Source organism: Apaloderma vittatum, unplaced genomic scaffold (genome assembly GCF_000703405.1).
Source record: "Apaloderma vittatum isolate BGI_N311 unplaced genomic scaffold, ASM70340v1 scaffold8224, whole genome shotgun sequence".
Lineage (NCBI taxonomy): Eukaryota > Metazoa > Chordata > Aves > Trogoniformes > Trogonidae > Apaloderma > Apaloderma vittatum.
Genome location: NW_009714294.1, coordinates 51,237 through 69,607, shown reverse-complemented (window position 1 = coordinate 69,607; position 18,371 = coordinate 51,237). Strand labels below are relative to the sequence as shown.

At 43.7% G+C, this 18,371-nt stretch overlaps 1 protein-coding gene across 1 annotated transcript in view; it reads left to right on the top strand.

Moving 5' to 3' along the window:
- The window catches only part of LOC104273370 (DIS3-like exonuclease 2), a 78,919-nt gene that overhangs the window by 10,011 nt on the left and 50,537 nt on the right, over positions 1 to 18,371 (top strand). The window contains 5 exon segments of the mRNA XM_009868690.1: positions 7,016 to 7,174; positions 7,476 to 7,574; positions 7,577 to 7,605; positions 13,389 to 13,442; positions 17,617 to 17,718. Coding sequence (XP_009866992.1) covers positions 7,016 to 7,174; positions 7,476 to 7,574; positions 7,577 to 7,605; positions 13,389 to 13,442; positions 17,617 to 17,718 — 443 coding nt within the window.

Here is an 18,371-nt window from a genome sequence, read left to right as displayed (position 1 = left end):
GCTTTCCCTGAGCAGCTATACCAACAGCTGTCTTTGTCTTTTTCCTTTTGAAACAAAAGAGAACAAATAAGCACTTGGCTGTTACCATTGGTGGGACATTTAATCTCTTAAATCCCCAAAGTGTTTTGTAAAACATAAATAGCTGGTTTCTTCTGGCCTTGTCTAGGACCAGTGTTTTTGTTGACATAGCTCGCATTTGAGATCACTTCCATGGTGTTTGTTGGATTTGCCTGTTGTTTTTGTCTCTGTGTGATAATTTGATCCTGGATATTACAGTAGTCATTTAAGTGCTTGGAGTTTTTGAGTTAGTCACTAATATAATATAGCATATACTGGATGTCACTGGTGTGGTAGTAATTAAAAACAATCTAACCAGTGTCTTATGGCTTTTAATATTTGAGAAGGAATTATTTTAGAGGCTTCACAGAGCAGCAGAAAATATCAAATGGCTCTTAAATTGCCTGTTTAAGCCTATCAAAGAAGGAGACATGGGGATCCTTGCAAAACCGCCCTGATGTTAATGCAGTTTGTGCTGGCAAGATGTGCTTTTGCCAGTAGAATTTATGTGACTTTGGAGTCTGAAGTGAATGGTTGCCTGCTACAACCGTGTCCACACTAGGTCTGTGCCTGCCCAGAGCTACCAGGCAGGAATTGCTTCCCCCCCAGCTCCTCAAAGCTGGCAGAGTTAGATTCACAAAAGTAGCGGGGATGGGTTGTTCAGGGGCAATGTGGGATTCGGGAGTTTTTGAGACTCAGACGTCTTTCTAAAACGAGGCAGTTTCCGTTGGCTGAACTCTTGTAATGAGACTATTAATTCACCCTGTTACATATCAGCATCCGTCTGTAGTGGCCCATAAAGTTGTAGGTAAGACTTCCTGGCAAGTTTTGGAGAGTGTTTATTTGCTAAAAGACCAAATGTGATGGTTTATAAAATTTGTTTTGCAAACTCCGCTTGGAGCCGAGGACCAACTTGAACATGTAGATCTTTGAGGTGATGCCCGGGGCTGCCACATGGTTGGACTGTTAGTTCGTAAAATCTTTATTGAGGATGACTAAGAATATGCTTTATATAGCTTTTTTGCTGTGCTTAACCTAATCTGACTTAAATGGGAGTGTAGGACTAAGCAGAGGCTGGCGTCAGAATAGTTCTTGTTGCCTTTAGTTGGTCGATTCCTGCTTTTGGAGGTAGGGCAGAGCTGGATGACCCTTCTCGTGGTATCTGCCATGCCTTTTAGCTCATGGGTGTATCCTTACAGTGTTTTATTAAGTGTGTAGCTGGGTTGTCTTGAAGAATTGAATGCCAGGGAACCCTTTAGAAGGTTTGAAGGAAATTGGTTAGTCATTGACATGTCAGCGATGAAATGAAACTTTGTAGAAATACAGAAAAATATTTAGTAACCATGTGTTGGGAGTGTCTCAGTAATTGATAACAAAGTGTTGTATTGCGTGTTACCAGTTCTGGGGATATGCTTCTGCTTCGTCTCACACTTACGCGACCTGTGAAGCAGCAGGGGTATTTGAAAGATTCCTTTGCACATCTAGATCATGATCTAATGCTGGAAAGCCATGGAAAATCCCCTTAGCAATAGCATAGTTAGTGACGATGTTGATGCCCAGTCGTGGACTGATAAAGCTAAGTAGTACATAAAAGTATTTTGTCCTGGAAAAGTTTGCAATGATATTGTTCTGTCCAGTTCTTTCAGCGTAATTCCTTTTTTTTAAAATTTTAAAAGTGTGAAAAGTACCATTATGTGTTGGGATAGCTGTCAGTGGGTGGGAGTCTGAAACCTGTAGAGGTGTCACGAGCACAACTGTGATACTCTCACAGCCAGCCCAGTGCTGGATTTAATATAAGTAATGTCTGTTTCAGTTCGAGAGAGACTGACTGCAGAGAGTCCAGTGGAGAGCTACAGGGATGGTTAAGGGACTTGAACATCTCTCCTGTGAAGAGAGACTGAGAGAACCGGGGCTGTTTAGCCTTGAAAGGAGACGGCTGGGAGGGGACCTTATTAATGTATTTATATATCTGAGGGGTGGGTGTCAAGAGGAAAATCTCTCTTCAGTGGTGCCCAGCAATAGAACAGGAAATAATGGGTTTAGGTTAGAACATAGGAAGTTCCACCTCAACATGAGGAGAAACTTCTTCACTGTGAGGGTGACGGACACTGGCACAGGCTGCCCAGAGAGGTTGTGGAGTCTCCTCTCTGCAGACTCAAAACCCATCTGGATGTGTTCCTGTGTGGCTGCCCTAGGGGATCCTGCACTGGCAGGGGGTTGGACTAGATGATCTCTAGAGGCCCCTTCCAACCTCTGACATTCTATGATTCTATGGTAACAAAGCTGGAAATTTCGTTAGAGGTAAAAATGCCTGGTGACAAGGTAGATACTCTTTGGCAGGAAAGGAGAAAGCTATACCAAGGTGTTCGTATCTTGGAATTCACTTCGGTCTCTCAGGTAGAACTAGTTCCTGCTGGATCATGGGTGGGAGGTATTCAAGGAGTCATGAAGGTGGAAGGAGTACTTTCTTTCTGTGCTGGTAGTAATCAAGAAACTTTTCAGCTGTTAGAAGGCCGTTGGAAATGTTTTATTTTTGGTAAATAAAATTGAGGGTCTTGATTCTTTCTTTTGTAAAGCAATATGAAAATTTTAATATAAAAATTAGACTTTCTGGCCTTGCTAGCTTCATGTTTCGTTGAACATTTTAGTTGATTTAGTTGACCATCTAGTTGATCAACTGACGAATAGATGTAAATTTAATTAAGTGCAGTACTTCTCACAGCCTAAACTATATAGTGCTTTTGTATATGTCAAAAGATGATTTAAAACACCTAGCCTCCTCTTACTGTAAGCTGGATCAATTATTCTGGGAAGCTGCCTGCATGCATTTTTTTAATCTTCTTTTTTTTTTTTCCAAAATAAGAAAAGATTAATAGGTACTTGAGCTTAAAGACCAAAATGTGCCATTGTGTGATGTCACTGTTGTGATGGAGATGAAGTGAGGTGGTTTGGATTCTAGACTGAGCTCCAGCACTGTCCTTCCAGCAGACCTCAACCGGGCGCTGCTGGATGCTGGACCAGGCTTCTGGGTTGGAGCCAGTGCTCAGCTCCATCCTTTCCGCTCCTTTACCTGCTGCCCATGTTGAGGATAAAAGTGAGATGCTCGTTTTTGGCTGTTCTGAAATTTCGCACTTTTCTTTTCTTGCCTCTGTAGCAGTGGGGGTGGGAATTGTGTGTTTCTGCTGCATGCAAGGGCTTCTCCTTGGCTGGTTTGAAGGGGTTCCCTGCTCTGTTGTGAAATTGTTGGTCCTCTGTCGCCTTCATAGGGATCCTCCTTGCCTGGTTACAGGAGTTGTTTCAACCCGAACCTCCCTGCAGAGGATTTCAAGTAAGGAATGAACAGGCTGCCCAGGGAAGTGGTGGAGTCACTGTGGAATCAGAGAATGATCTGGGTTGGAAGGGACCTCAAAGATCATCTAGTTCCAATCCTCCTGTCATGGCAGGGACATCTCCCACTAGGTCAGGATGCTCAGTGCTCCATCCAGCCTGGAGACGTTCAAAAGGAGTGTAGACGTGGCACTTCAGGATATAGTTTAGTGGCTATGGTAATGTTGGGTTGACGGTTGGACTAGATGATCTTAGAGGTCTTTTCCAACCTTAATGATTCCATGATTCCTGTGTTGCTCTTATTTCCCATTGGAAATGACAAAACTTCAAGAAACCCCAGAACTTCTAGAAGCTGCAGCCACAGGGAGCAGCTCTGCATCATCCGTGCAGGCAGATGAACATACCCAAGCTCGTTGCACTGCTGTGTGTTGTGAACACGTGGTGTCTGGCGTTGGAATTGCTCTGTGCATTCGACCCCGAGTGGTTCTGCACCCGCAGACACGTTTGGTGTGTTGTGGTGGCTTCAAGCCAGCTCTCAGGCACTGCACTTCAGTCTCCCTTCTACTAAAGTTAACTTTTATGATATTTACTTATTAATGTATTTAGTTGTTGAGCATTTTAATGCCTAGAATGTGTTATTACTTTGTGTGACATCTTACCCTGAGACATTTTGTTGTAGGTTACAAATCATGTGATTAACACTACGGAAAAAGTAAGACTTGTGACACACCTGATGCTAGAATAAAGTTTAACTACGTTTGTGGTAGTAGTTATTTTGGAAAGGATTGTCTCAATATATCTGATGCTATCTGTAGTAGTCAAGACACAGCTTACTTGTGGGTTGATGTCTGTTTATCCATCAGAATATTAATGCTGGGCAGTAAGGACAGCAGGAAGGCCCATCATGAGAATTATTTCTAACTTCCAGTTTTAAGGGTCGGGTGTGTTACAGAAGCAAATATTGAATCTAGTTGAAGCAGATGGCAACCTGTAGTTAGCTCGCTCTCTTTCAAAAGGAGAAATACAAGAAATAAGTCACGCAGAATTTGATGCGTTCCAGTTGAATGCTAATTGTGACAGTTGTCTGTGGCTTTGTAAGGGGGGGAGTTGGTTAGCCATAAATGTCACGGTCAGTGGGGTCAAAGACTTCTCCAGGGTGGCTGTATGTAGCTTACAAACCAGCTATGTCAGAGCAGAGTCTGTTCATTTGAGTAAATCCTTGCGTTTGTGTCCGAGTCTGAGTGGATGAAAAATTGCACCAGAGAGCAAGCCAGAGGCTTAAGTGTTGGAGGCGTGCAGACGTGGCTCCCTGCCTGTCTACCTTGTGGCACAGAAAGGTGTTTCTCCACCCTTTGCTGTGGCCGTGCCTTTTTTTTTTTTTTTGGCAGTAATAGCCCCAAACTTTCTGCATCGATGGGCACAGCAAGTGCTGGGGCAGTGCTGCTCTGTGCTGCTGAATACTGGCTCTCAGCTCACTTTTTCTTCTCTGTTTTGTTTTTCTCTCCTGCGTTTTAGTTTTCTGCTCTCTCTTCCCCCCTCCCCCCAGCTCCTTCTTAATTACATTTGAAAATTTAGCCTCCTTTTTATCCCAAGTTCTTTAATTCATAGTAGTATTTTCTGTGACTTGCTGTCATAGAAACGAGGGCTTTAGGACCTTATGTGCTCTTGTAATTCATTTCACTCCCTCAAGGAAAATACTACTCTTTTTAGACCAACTCTGGCAGACGTGTCTGTCTCACCTATTTTTAAGAACCTCTAACGAAGCAGATTGCGTGACCCCGCTGGGTGATCAGACTAGTGCCTTGCTTTTTTAATCGTGATTCTAAAATCTGACCTGTTGCAGTTTAAGTCAGGTTCCTTCACTGATATGTCTGAAAACCCATCCAGAGCAAACTCTATTGCTGATTCCAAAGCTGTTCTTCAGGTCTCCCTAGTCCATCCTTTGTGTCGTGTTTTTGAACTTAACCTCTTGACCCTCGGGGCATTTGCAAACCAGTTCATTAGGCATTTGCAAATCAGTTAATTTTAATTCTGTCTCATCGAGTGGTAAGTACAGGTAGTATTGCCTCGTTTGCATTGGTCGAAACCTAAATTTGTGGCTGCGCTCTTGCCGTGTTACAGCTGCAGCCTCCCTCGGACAGTCCTCTCCCTGAACGCGTGTGCTGAGTGTGGACCTTCAGTACGAGGGCGGCAAGACTTTGGAACAAATTGCCCAGAGATGTTGTGGCTGCCCCCTCCCTGGAGGTGTTCAAGGCCAGGTTGGATGGAGCCTTGAGTAGCCTGATCTAGTTGAGAGGCGTCCCTGCCCGTGACAGGGAGGTTGGACTAGTCGATCTCTAAGGTCCCTTCCAGCCTAGGCCACTCTGTGATTCTATGATCATGTAGAAAGAGCCCAAACCACGCAGCCCTTGTCCTTACCTCCATCGCTGAACATGGAGCCCCCTCTTCATTTCAGCGTTCAGTTTGGAGACCCTTCTGTGGGATTTCATCTCTTCCTGGGCTGGTCTAAGCTGGCACCTTGAGTTGTCCCTCTGCCTGTCTCGGTGTCTCCTTTGCCGAATTAGGAGGATCCATCCCTCGTCCTGCAGATTTGCCTGTTATTACATGTGGAAGTTGCTTTTTGTCTGTGATTGGGTAAAGTAGTAGTTTTCTCTTATTGCACTGTATTTTTAAAGATCGCTGCTTAAGTACAGCTTTTTAAACTTTTTTCTTCCTCATTGCTTCAGTTTAATTCTATAAAACAATCCATGATTTCGTATGCGAAGGATACCATATGTAAAAAAAAAAATAAAAAAAAAAAATTGCCTTGTAACTTGGATAGCCCCGTAGCAAATAAGTTGGCATTGCACGTTTTCTGACTTGCAGGTACAAGCTTGTGCCCAGGGAGCGTAGCCAGGAGGGGCTGGAAGGCAAAGCTGTGATGACATGTTCAGTCTCCAGGTGGAGGGCCAAGAGGGCAGCTGTGCGGCGCTGAGTTGCATTCCAATGTGCTGATCCGTGGAACAGCGTTGGCATACGCTTTGGAAGCTGCTGCTTGCTCTCATGGCTGTAGGGAAGGGGCTGAGGTGATGGCAGGGATGGAAGGGGTGAGTCTTTGCAGAATATTTTCATATGATCGTGGCCTATTCTGAGCAGGCCGGACAATTTGGAGCCTTGGCATTTCGCTGTGGTGATGGTGCGAACTGTGCTGTCTCTGGTAGCTCAAAAATTAATTACTCCAGAGTGGATTGTTGAGGTTTTTCTTTCCTGAATTACTTAAGATGTAGGGAAGTTATATTTTCTCACTACTTGGGGGCTTAATGGGGTGGAGGCTTTGGAAACAGTTTAGCAATTTCACATTTTATACGCTCTAATGAATTTCCCAGGATTTTGGGAGGGCTGTATCCAACTTTAGTATCGTAATTTCCAGAGTTTTATTTATGCTAAAATAAGTTAGTGTTGGGTTAAGAGGCACAAAGAGCCAACAGGTTACAAATGAACGAATGAAGACAGTTTCTTTTGGCTAAAAAGCATGACTCACAGTTGTGACTTGTGCTGAAGCACGGCAGACCGTGAGTTTCACTGGGACCACAAGCTGTCAAGGGGTTTCCTCTTCCCTTCCCTGTTGTTTCGAACCTGTGTTTGATTTCAGGTGCAGAAAAGAGAGCGCTTGCAAGGACCAGAAACAACTCTGAATCTGCAAGAACTCCCCAGAACTTCGATAGGAAGAGGCAACTCTCAGAATCGCAGGCAGAAACAATGAACAATTCAGACAGCAGAATAAATCCCAGACAACTGGGAACTCCCAGAGGTATTAAAGCAGAGTGCGTACACGCTTCAGGAATAAGCTGTCTTGAAGCACGTGCTGAGCACGATTAAAAGATGGGCTGGGATGAATGCTCCTAACTGTGAAATGAGCTGTAAAAGACTGTCAATTATTTGTCAAACATGATTATTCCAGAGTTTTTGGTGCTCTGAGGTCGGGTGCCAGTATTCCCAGGGAAACTGTTCTTGGAAGTTCAGCTTTGAATACAGAGCCTCTGTGCAGCTGCTGTTGAGATACGCAGACAGGTTTGGTGGGCAAAATAATATTTACAAATTTTTATTTGCAGGAGGATCCTATGTTGCTGTCCCAACATCAGGTGATAGAAAGAATCTAAATAAACCCACTCGAGGGAGGAAGAAGAGTGTATTTGAAGCCTACATGTCAAAATTTTTCTGAAAAGGGGAGAGCTAATTCAGGTGCTTAAAAATACTGTGTCTGTGCTCTTGTGACATGTCTATGGAAATCACAGGCAGTTGTTGGAAATGAATGTCAGTTGGTTGCATGAGAGGGAATTAATGTTCCAGTTGTAGATGCTGGAGAAAGGTGTGGGTTTTGGTTTTTGTTTTGTTTTGGTTTTTTCCCTCCTTTCTCAGAAGGTTCTAGAATGAAATCTTTTGCATTGAGATGAAGTCTATTTTTCGGTCTGATTGCACGTTCTGTGAAATCCGTGATCCACACTCATGATGAATGGCAGAGTTGTGGTTGGATAGTCTCTTAGCCATGATAGTCGTTATTGTGGAGACACTTTTAGAGATGATGCTCAGAACCGCAGCAGGTGCTGGCAGCCTCTGTCTTTGTCAGTGTAAGTAAAAATGAATGCTCTTAGCAAGAAACTTCTTGCAAACCTGTTTTAGTCCTCAGCAATGAGGTGCAGATGTCACTGCTTCAGGATTTACTCTTTTTTAATCTATTAACTCTTCCCAAAGTCTCCCTTTCCCCACTCCCCCCAAAAAAGGAGAGTGATGGTACAGGCAATGCTGTCATCGCTGGGGTTTCACAAGGCTGTTACTACCAGGCCATTGCAATAACTTGTTATAAACTGTAATGTGACTGACTCAATTAATATCAAATGGCCAGGCAGTGGTACTGGACCCTTGATTTGCATGCATCATTTTCTTTGCACTCCCCTAAGGTCGTAGGGCTCACCCAACCACTGATGACAGGTTTACTGAAGTGAAGCACAGGTAGTACATGGTGCTGAAGATCCTGTCAAGGTACAGAAAATAATTTGCGTGTGCATGTGTGGTTGTTTGCCTTGAACAGCTAGCAATAAGCATGTCCTCATTTTACAGATTCTAAAGATCAATAATTGGACTTGGTCCTTCCATTTGGAGAAGCAAAACTGCAGACATAATTAGGCAGCAATTCTTCTCCGAATATCTGGCAAAATGTAGGAGTGCACCTGCCATTTGCGTAGCTGGATCTCAGGAGGAGGTTTGTGTGAAGGCAGGCAGGGCTGAGGTTTGCTGAGGAGTAGGAGAAGAACCTAGAACCAGTGGTGTAGTACAGCCCTTAACATGGTGTAATGTTCTTCAGGGTACAGCTGGTGAGATCAGACTGGCTGGGGCTAAAAAAAGACAGGTGAGAGTCAGTGAGGGCATGACAGACCCTCGCACTGAGGCATTGGTTGCTCAAACACACGCTGGTGCGTTGCCGTTTGGTGTTGTAATGCTGGTGAGGTTGTGATACTTTCATCAGTACATTGAAATTGCAAATGGCTTTGTCTCTCTTCTTGTCCGATTTCTCGTTATAATTTTATAGTAGTTCTTGTGTAATAAGATAATGGTGTAATTTCTGGAGATGTGATGAGGATTCAGTGTATCAGATTGCCTGATTCTGTCCTGACAACCAACCTGATGAGTTCATAACTTTCAGGAAAATGATCTATCCCAGCATATCCCTGCTGATGATCAGAGTGGCTCTCTGGGCTACCCAGACCTTAGACCCGTGCCTTTTTAAAGATACTTGTAGACATCTGCAGTGGGAAGCAAATGGTGAAGGAAGAAATGGGACCCTCAGGCTGTGACTCCCCATGGCCGTAGTGGCATACGGCAGCAACTAAAGCTTTTCTCTTACCTTCAGGAGTATTTTTGGCACCCGTGTTTGATAACAGAGCCTGATTGGCCGTAGTGGCATACGGCAGCAACTAAAGCCTTTCTCTTACCTTCAGGAGTATTAAGTGTTAAGTGCAGCTTAAGTGTAGCAGTTAAGCTTAGACTGCCCATGATGTCGAGCACAGCTGTAGATGAAGCACATCAGCCTATGACTACTACCTGAGAATCCCATTGAAATGCTGAGTCCCGGAGGACCTGTGATTGCACGCTCTCTGGCAAAAGAATCCCTAATTCTTGTAAATGCCTGGTGTCTTCTCCAGGTCATGCGCTGCGTAACTGGAAGAGTCATATGTACTTTCTTAGGCTGTATCTCTTTTCCCTTCATCCAATTCCACATCTCAGGGAAACCGTTGGGCTTTAGAAGCTGGATTTAATCATTTAGGGCTGAGTGTCGGATCACAGACAGCCCAGCTCAGTATCTCTCATCTCTAGCTCATTCATCCTTATGATCTTATCAAGACCATTCATCATTGCAGTCTCAACCAGGATAGGTGAGATCCTGAATGCAAATTTAGTGAATGGGCAAGTATTCAGCACTCGTCTGTACAATGGTGAGAGACACAGTGAACAGATACCTGTTGTATTAATCCCCAGGAGCAGCACTGGTCTGGCATGGTAACCTGCAAAAATGCTCCACAAGAGCTTGTGGAAAAGCAGAACAAACCTGTTGGTCTGAATCTGATGGACCAGAGCAAACTCGAGCGCTAGCCAGTTGGAAGCATGACTCCTCAGCTGGAACATACTGGGAACACTGGATCTGTGTATATTTGTGTGAGAAATTGAAAGATCTGTTAGGGAGAAAAGACCCTACTATGAACTCAGGTGTTGCTGGACCATGGCAACGCAACTGTGCAACTAGATGCTTCTGAAAGCCCAAACCATGGAAGCTACTGGCAGACATGGAATTCACTCAGATAAAACACGAGTGTCATGAAGATTAACCAGTCCTAGATCAGGAAGAACGAAAGTGTTATCTTTATGGGTGCTGACGTCTCTCAGTAATATTAGTCTTAATGGCATCTGGTACTGTAGCTGATAGAACTTAGATTTTTGATAAGCACCATGGCAAACTGTGCCCTGCGGGATTCCTGGGTTCATTTAATCATGCAGCTTGTGCGGAAGGATGCTTCCACAAGAAAGCAGATCTCAGCTCAGGCACTTTATGGCGCGTAGGCTTCCCACTTCCCTGCCCGTAAAACTGCGGTGAGCAAGCAACAAGTGCATCGAGTTGATTGGGATCACATCAGCCAGTCTGAAGGCAAACAAGATTGAATAACTCCTGCATAGCTGCGTAAGCGGATGGTGTTGGCTATACGCAATGGATGAAGTCAGGTTGTGTCTCTAAGGAGGATTGACCCAAAGGACCATCATCATCCTGTGAAGCACCAGCCAGAAACTCACGTCTGCTCCACGCCTCCAGCTTCTCCCAGACCCTCCCTGCTGGGCTCAGGCGAAGCGAGAGCTCAGCACGCAGAGGTGTGGAGCCTGCTCTGCCATCAGGAGTGTTTTCCCTTGGAAAGCTGTTCTTCTGTGGGTATGAAGCTGGGTTTTCCTGGTTTTCGTGGATTGCTTCTTCAAAGGTGGCCTTGGTAGCAAGCAGATACTTGAACTCTGACCTTTTTTGGCGTTCCGTATGTACAAACAGATCCAGGCCTGTGCGTTGTGACAGCTGTTACAGACTGCTGGGTTTGAGGGGCTTGAAGTTCAGGCTGAGTATTGCCTGCCCTGGTTCTAGCAGAGCAATTTGAGAAACAATGACCCTTTCGTATCTTGCTGGAGAAGCTCAGTAAGGTTAGAAACTTTTTTTGGCAAGTAAATGTGAAGCTGACCTGAATCATCAGAAAGTGTTTTAGAAACCTTCCTGAAAACCTTTCTCTTCCCTTTCAAAACAAAGGCCCTACTGACATAAAACCACTGATAAATATAGCTGCTATTATTTGCAAGCTATTGTAAAGTAATACAACATTAGTGTGACATCATGAGACTCTGCAGCCAGATCCTCATCCCCTAATACACATAAGAGAACAGTTGTTCATTGCAGATGGGGAGGGTGACTGGTTCCAGTTATGATATCACAGCGTGAAATGTACAACATTGTAAATAGGATTTTCATAGGCACAGATAACAGGGCCCATCTGCTTTCTAAGATAAACTTTGGGAGTTCCTTGCTTAAAGGAAAGACCCAAAGTATTTTAATGCTACTTGACGTAAGAATTCTAATGCTGATCGCAACTAGGTAGTGCATATAAAATGCAGAGAAACCCTGCTGCACCGCAAACCTGGTAACACTTTGCTCCTCGGTGAGTTTGCCAGAGCTGAGCATCCATGTGCACGAAGCTGCTCTGGCGCCTTCTGGGCCGTGGACACAAAACTCGATTTTTCACGCGCATATTGGGCATTTGCACCTGACTGATTGACAGCTGTCCCAAACTATTCAAGGGGATTCTGCGGAGTAACGCAGGATATCCTCTCATCCGCTTTGTGGTGGTGGATAGATGCTGGTGTGGGAATCGTCTGACTTGCAAACGAGTTGTTGTTTCCTTTCTTTCTGTAGCAGCTTTGTGTGCTAACTGTGTTGATTTGATGGCTGATTTGGAGAAATAAGGGGGGAAAAAAAGACCATGGAGGGTTTTCAGTGGGTACTGGTGCTATTAGAGGCTGATGACAGCAAGTGAGCTCTTGCTTTGCTTAAGCATAAAGTATCCCCAGGGCTGCTCCGGGTGGATTGTCTTTGTTTTCGTGCTGTTGTCCTGGGTTGTGCCTGCCATGTGGCCAGTGCACTCGTTAATACTAGTTACATAAGGCATAAAATAAGACATCGCAGCAAAGTGTTCAGATGATAATGCCTAAAAAATATAGAATGTATGGTGCTCATACTTCCAAACTTAAGCAAATTAAAACAATGGAAAATCTTCATAAATCTGCAAATTCTTCTTCAAGGCAGCAAAACTTTCACATGTAATCAGCTTTATTTTCCTATCGTCTGAGTGTTTCCCAGAATACATAAAAAAATTATATGCCGCAGTAAGTTTTTAAGGAAGCAATTCCTGTGAGAGGTTCCTATGATTACTTAACACAGAAGTGCAAACAGATGGAATCCGTTCCTATAACAAATTGGCCAATGTTATTTTGAATACACGAGTGGAGAAAGTTTTAAAGTTTCAGCCCAAAGCAGAAAGCTGTCTGAAGGCAGGTACCTTCTGTATTTCCAAAAGCTGTCAGTTTTAACTGCAGTCACCCAAACCACAATTCCCAGGACCCTCTTGGGATGAGATTGGTGCTGTCGCATAGCCTGCAAGTCCTTGGTTGGCTCTTCCTTTCTCTGGGAAGGACCTGAGTGCAAGGAGCAGAACTGGTTGGTTTACTTTGGAGGGGTGATAGGAATTTGTTGCAGGTGACTTGTGCTTTGAGTTGGCAGGTAACGAAACAGAAATAGATAGACCGTGGGTTTCAAATGTATTTAAGATAGTTTGACTTTAAACTTGTTTAAACAGACTTTAATCCTCTAGACTTTAAATGTTTGGTTTTGGAAAATCCTTTTGATTCTTCTTTGGAAATGTTCTTTACCACAGAGTTGCTGCTACTGTCTGTTTGCAGCAACAACCTAAGCAGCCAGAGCACCGAAAGGCTGATACCTGCTGCTGTGCAAGCTCAGCATGGCAGGTTTTCTTTCCTCCTGTCCTCCAAAATAAGTAAAAGCAACACCCTGCTTTTCCAGAACAGCAAAACAAACTATTTTTATTGTCTGTTTGTTATTGAAGTTGGTGGATGCTCAGCAGAAAATGTGTGAAAGGAACGAGGGAGCTTGGATCTTCAGTTCACCCGGTAGCAGCAACAATTAATGCTTCAACATCTCTCCGATGACAGACTGCAGTAGATCAGCTTAAGCCTATCATGAAGCTGCCTTTTGGATTGAAATTGCTTGGATGCTGAGTTGTCAAGCCTTGAAATGTATAATGGAAATTTAGATGTATCTCTCATGTTTCACAGTGGATATATTACCCACAGCTCTCTAATTTAACTGGTGTTATATAAAATTAATAAGATTCAGGCATAATCTTTCTCCTCTTTTTTTTTTTTTAAAGGGACCCTTGAGAATAAATCCTAAGAAGTACCACGAAGCCTTCATTCCATCTCCAGTAAGTGTAATTTTATAATGCTTTAAAGTTCATAAGTAAAGGTGCATTAAGATAGAAGTTGTGCTGTGCACAGAAGGTCACTCAGAGGTGAACGAGGTGGAATAAATGAACATTATCTGGATTTTCTTTTAAATGAAATATTCCCAAACAAATCCTGCTTTTTCATACCTCAAAGTTACTTAGCTTGTGCTGAAAGTGGGGATACTGCTGGGTCCCACAGAAGCCAGCTGAAGTCAGGTTTGAGGACCACCAGATAGTGTAACTGGAAACCCTTGGTTTATAGCTGCAGAGTTTTTATAGATTTTCCACTGATTTAAGTTAATCTTCCCTAAACAAATATGCTCTCCATTTTCGATCTGCTGCATGAGCTAATTTGAAAAGTCATTCCAGAAATAATATGCATGATTCCTTTTCATGTGCCTGCTTTTGCACAGGCTGTATCTTGGTTGACTTGGGATGTGCTTCTGTCACATGGGGCTGGCTTGCACTTCTCTCTTCTTCCCTTATTTTGAGAGAAAAGAAGGGCTCTTGCAATTTCAGGGACTTCCAGGAGGGAAGGTGACCTCACAGCTGGCACAACTGAGGTTTTTATCTGGAACTGACTTGCTCAAAATGTTACCGTCAATGAGAGAGAGTTTCACACTGAAATGTTTTGTTGCTGTGGGAGAGAGAAAGCAGAGCCTGCCCTGAGACAGTGAAACACTGATGCTGCGGTTGTCCCCGCTACTGACAGCGCTATTGTTTTGAGGCTTGGATTGAAAACCTTGAATTTTGTGGCCTTGCCAGTTCACGTTGTTGATTTGGGATAATATTTTGGAGCCCACTTTGTAAGAAAAGGCTGGCATTACAGGGATGGAGGAAGGTTAGGGGTGCACAAAGCAGATAAAGATTAACTAGAGGAAGAAGCACGGAGCAGCTCTCTGGTACATCGGTAGAGCAGCACTGTGTGTGTAAGAGAAAGGAACTGTGATCTGTCCTTTACAGGTGTCCTTGTGGGTGTGGTGAGTCTAAGCTGTTAAACGTGTTCTCTGAAATTACAAAATGCGCGGCTAAATGAGAAATCGAGCTACTCGCGTAAGTTTAATGGGGTGCGAAGCTTTACCCCTGCTCGTGCCCAGTGTCTAGCTGGTGCCTTGTGCAGTCATTGCCGTTCTACCTGTGGGAGTACATATGTTAAGGAGGGTTAGCCATGGTTCTTACCTCAGCTGTCTTTCTACTTTTCTGCCCTTTGTGGAGCTGAACCAGCCTTGTCCCTGATAACAAACAGAGTCAACAACACCTGGATGAAGATGAATGGCGGGTGTGAACACAGTCCTCTCCTTTAAGACAGATGCTTTAGGAAGTTTATCCTTCATATAACATTATTTGCTGTAATAGAGGGTTTGCAGCCTTCATGTTCTGCAAGACTTCCCATCGTTCCAGAAGATGCTGCAAAAGCTGCAGCTGTGAAAAATCATCTTTTCTCTCCTGCTGTTGACTAGGGCACTGTACCCCTTTCTCTCCAGCTCTGACTTGGCTATCGCTTCCTGGAACTCAGATGCCACAGCTGTTCACCTTCTAACACCAGAAGTCCCAGGGTGTTCCTTGCTGCAGATGTGCTGTGTCTGCCTGTCTCATTGTTGCATGAAGAGCTGAGGGGAAGGCCCAGAACCTTTCTCCTGAAAGCTATCCAGAGAACGGACCTGAGCATTTACCTCTGCCTTGCATCTCGTGTCTTCCCTGCATGCAGCAGCATGGTTTGAAATGACGGCGTTGTTAATGTGAAGAACGATACTTCTGAGCATGCACGATGGAGTGACTGTGACTGTGCTGTGCTGGTGGAAGACACTTGCAGAGGAGGCATAAGTGCTGCAGATCTCTCTCTTGTCAGAGGGAGGTGGAGAGCACTGCTGGGGATATTCACAGGTGGCTGTGGAGCGGTAAAAGCCCCGTGCTCCCCGGTGGGAGAAGTCGTGAAGCCATTGCAGCCAATACAGTGTGTGAACCCCGGGGGTGGCTGAGGCTTCACAAGTAATTGTGCTCTGTTATGATTCGGTACCATTTTAATTGCATTAGTAATCTGAAGGGCCAGCTGTGCATCCCACTTTTTTCCTTTAGTGTCCACTGCTCCGCGTTTTCTTATTTCTTGGAAGTGCGTAAGTTTGCGCAACAGCCATGATCCTGGAGCTCAAGATACAGAAATGTTTCTTTTTGGAGGTAAACCCAAAACTGGCAGCAATTCCCTAATTACAACTTTGTTTCAGGCATTGAAATTAACTGCTGTAAAGTAGGTGTGAATATACATGTATAACTCTGTGTATGTGTTTATATATATATAAGGATATATTGTTTGGGATGAGAGTGACTGACTGCAATTCAAGGCACAAGACTCTTGCAGCACATGGAAGTGCAGCTTTAACTAAGTGGGGTAACACATCAGGCACCTTTACAGGGGTAGGGGAGAAGGTCTGCCTCGTGTTTTCTTGGGACGCAGGAAAAAAGGGGGAAACATGTAGAACAAACAAATTATTGTTCTGCAGAGCAGCTCCAAGTACAGACAAAAAAAAAGACAGACATTTTCCTTAAACAGTGTTTTTTAATTTTTATTTATGTGGCTGATTTGCGTAAAGAGTTGGGGGAGAAGGGAGAGGGTGGCGAGAAATGGGCAATAAGACCATGTGTAAAAAATCTGGCTTTTCAAAAAGAACGGTTTCCAATTTGAATTATGTTGGTCCAAGAGGCTTTGCAATTTTTCTGCATCTTGTCATGGGAGGCAGCTTTCGCACAGCTGTTGAGCTGCTGCTGCTTTTCTTTCTAAGAGTAACTTAGTCTCTTGGAGGACAGCCTTAGTTTCACATCGTGGCAGGCTTCTACCATTTTATTGTTTTGGTATCTAAGCAGAGTAAAGTATTTATTTGATATCAGGGCTTCATTTTTTCAGGTAATAAAAGAGGTTTTTCTTGGAGACTGAGCACACTGGTAGTTCTGATTGGATTTACTCAAGCATATGAGACTCAGGAATGTGTATATGAGAAAGGACTAAAGTTGTTACTAAGACTTTAATTCTTGTCAGGCTGTGGTTTTTTTTCATTGAAAGACAATGAAGTACTAATCTAAAGGAACTCATCCTCTTTTTTTGTGCCTCAAAACTATGCAAAGGTAGCTCTCTAGAAAAACTCTGTTGACTGCTCATGTTGATACTAAATGCTCACATGATTTGACACGTTCATGGCACTGTAAACAGACACAGGGAATTTTTCATGCAGGGAATTATCGGGAAACAAATGAGAGCATTAAGAGCACTGTCAATAATTAGACAAAAAAAAATAGGGCAAAACTTGGTGATCCTTTGAAAACTAAAACCTTTGTGTTGTTATCTTCAGGAAACTTTGTCTTTATTCACTCCATGAAAGAAAAATCTTCCAACCCAAATCTAGATTAGCCAAATGCTGAACATGTCTGGGGTGGATAATCGTAGTGTGTACAATCAGTAGAGGGTCTTGTGCAAGGGTGTTAACCCAGAGTATTGAGAGAAGGTGTCCTAACATGTCTGTTACAGTAAAAGATCTTCTGGCTTGCAGTTGGCATCTGTAGTCGTAATTTTTTGGAATCTCTTCTAATGTGCATTGTGCCAAGTGCAGAATGTATGGTGTTAACTCGTTCCAAAAAAAAAAGAGAAAAGAAAAAAAAGTCTGCATCCCCAGCCACTCTCCGGGCCACCTTCAGAGACTGACCTGCTGGTCCCGGAGCTGCTTGTCCCTGCCTTCCTGTCTGAGCAGGACAGCAGCAGGCACAGGGCGCCTTGCAGAGACCGTCTTGTCAACGTCTTCTGGTAGTGCTTGAGTTAGAACTCAATGTGTGAAGAGCTATGGCTGCAGGAAACTCTCTACCCATTCTCAAAAGTAACTGGAGAAGAACTGAGCAGAGCTCGCAGGCAACGCTTCTGGAGGGCTTGGCTCTGCCTTGAATAGATAGTGTGGAACTGCTGTGTGGGCACATACACACAAAGGTGCTTATTTGCTGAAAGACACTGCCTGTTGAAGGGCATATGGTGAATCCATTTCATTTCTGTGCACAACTGCAGGATGTTTGTCTCGCCAGGGTGTGTGTCTTTCAATGACTGCTTTAAACCTCATAACAGCTGTAACTTAATATGTCTTGGTCTGTCATTTTATTTTTCTTCCTTTTTGACTAGGATGGGACTCGCGATATCTTTATTGATGGAGTGGTTGCTCGCAACAGAGCCCTGAATGGTGACATCGTGGTGGTGAAACTGCTTCCCAAGGAGCAATGGAAGGTCAGTTCGGTGTGGTTTTCTGTGATTTCACTGAGAGAGCTTATTCCTGTTTTCTTCACTAAGCTTAGGGCCTGAGATTGAAACTAGCTAATCTGATTTGTAGGAAATACCCTAAATTGCAGTTTATGCTGCTGTAGATGAAAACACTGTCCACTACAGTGTTTGGAAGAAGTGATATCTGTAGTGTTGAAACTTCACTCTTTGCATGGAATGACATTCTCTGTCACTGTATGGAGAAGTCTGATGACAAGGGTGGCTCAAAGCGTGGTTGTCAGAGGTGACTTTTGCTATCTGTAATTTAGCTGTCTTCGTGCTGTGACATGGGATAGCTCCTTGTAGGTATTTGCAATTGCTCATATATTTGACAAGTGCTGTTCACAAAGCTTTAGTAATGATTAACTTCTCTAATTTGTGGATCCTCAGTCCATGGAAAGCTTATCTTGTCACAGCTCCAGAATTTGTGGTAATACCCTTCTTTACATGAATGAGGAGTGTGTGAAATGATTGGAGCAATGTAAATGTGGGGCAATCCATTTTTCATTTTCATGTCTGAGAATTTCAGTAAGATCAGTCTCTAGGTTGTTTTTTTCTTTCACTGATAAAACTTGGAGTCTTTTCAAACATCTGGATAGTTTTATCTTGCTTGCAGGTTT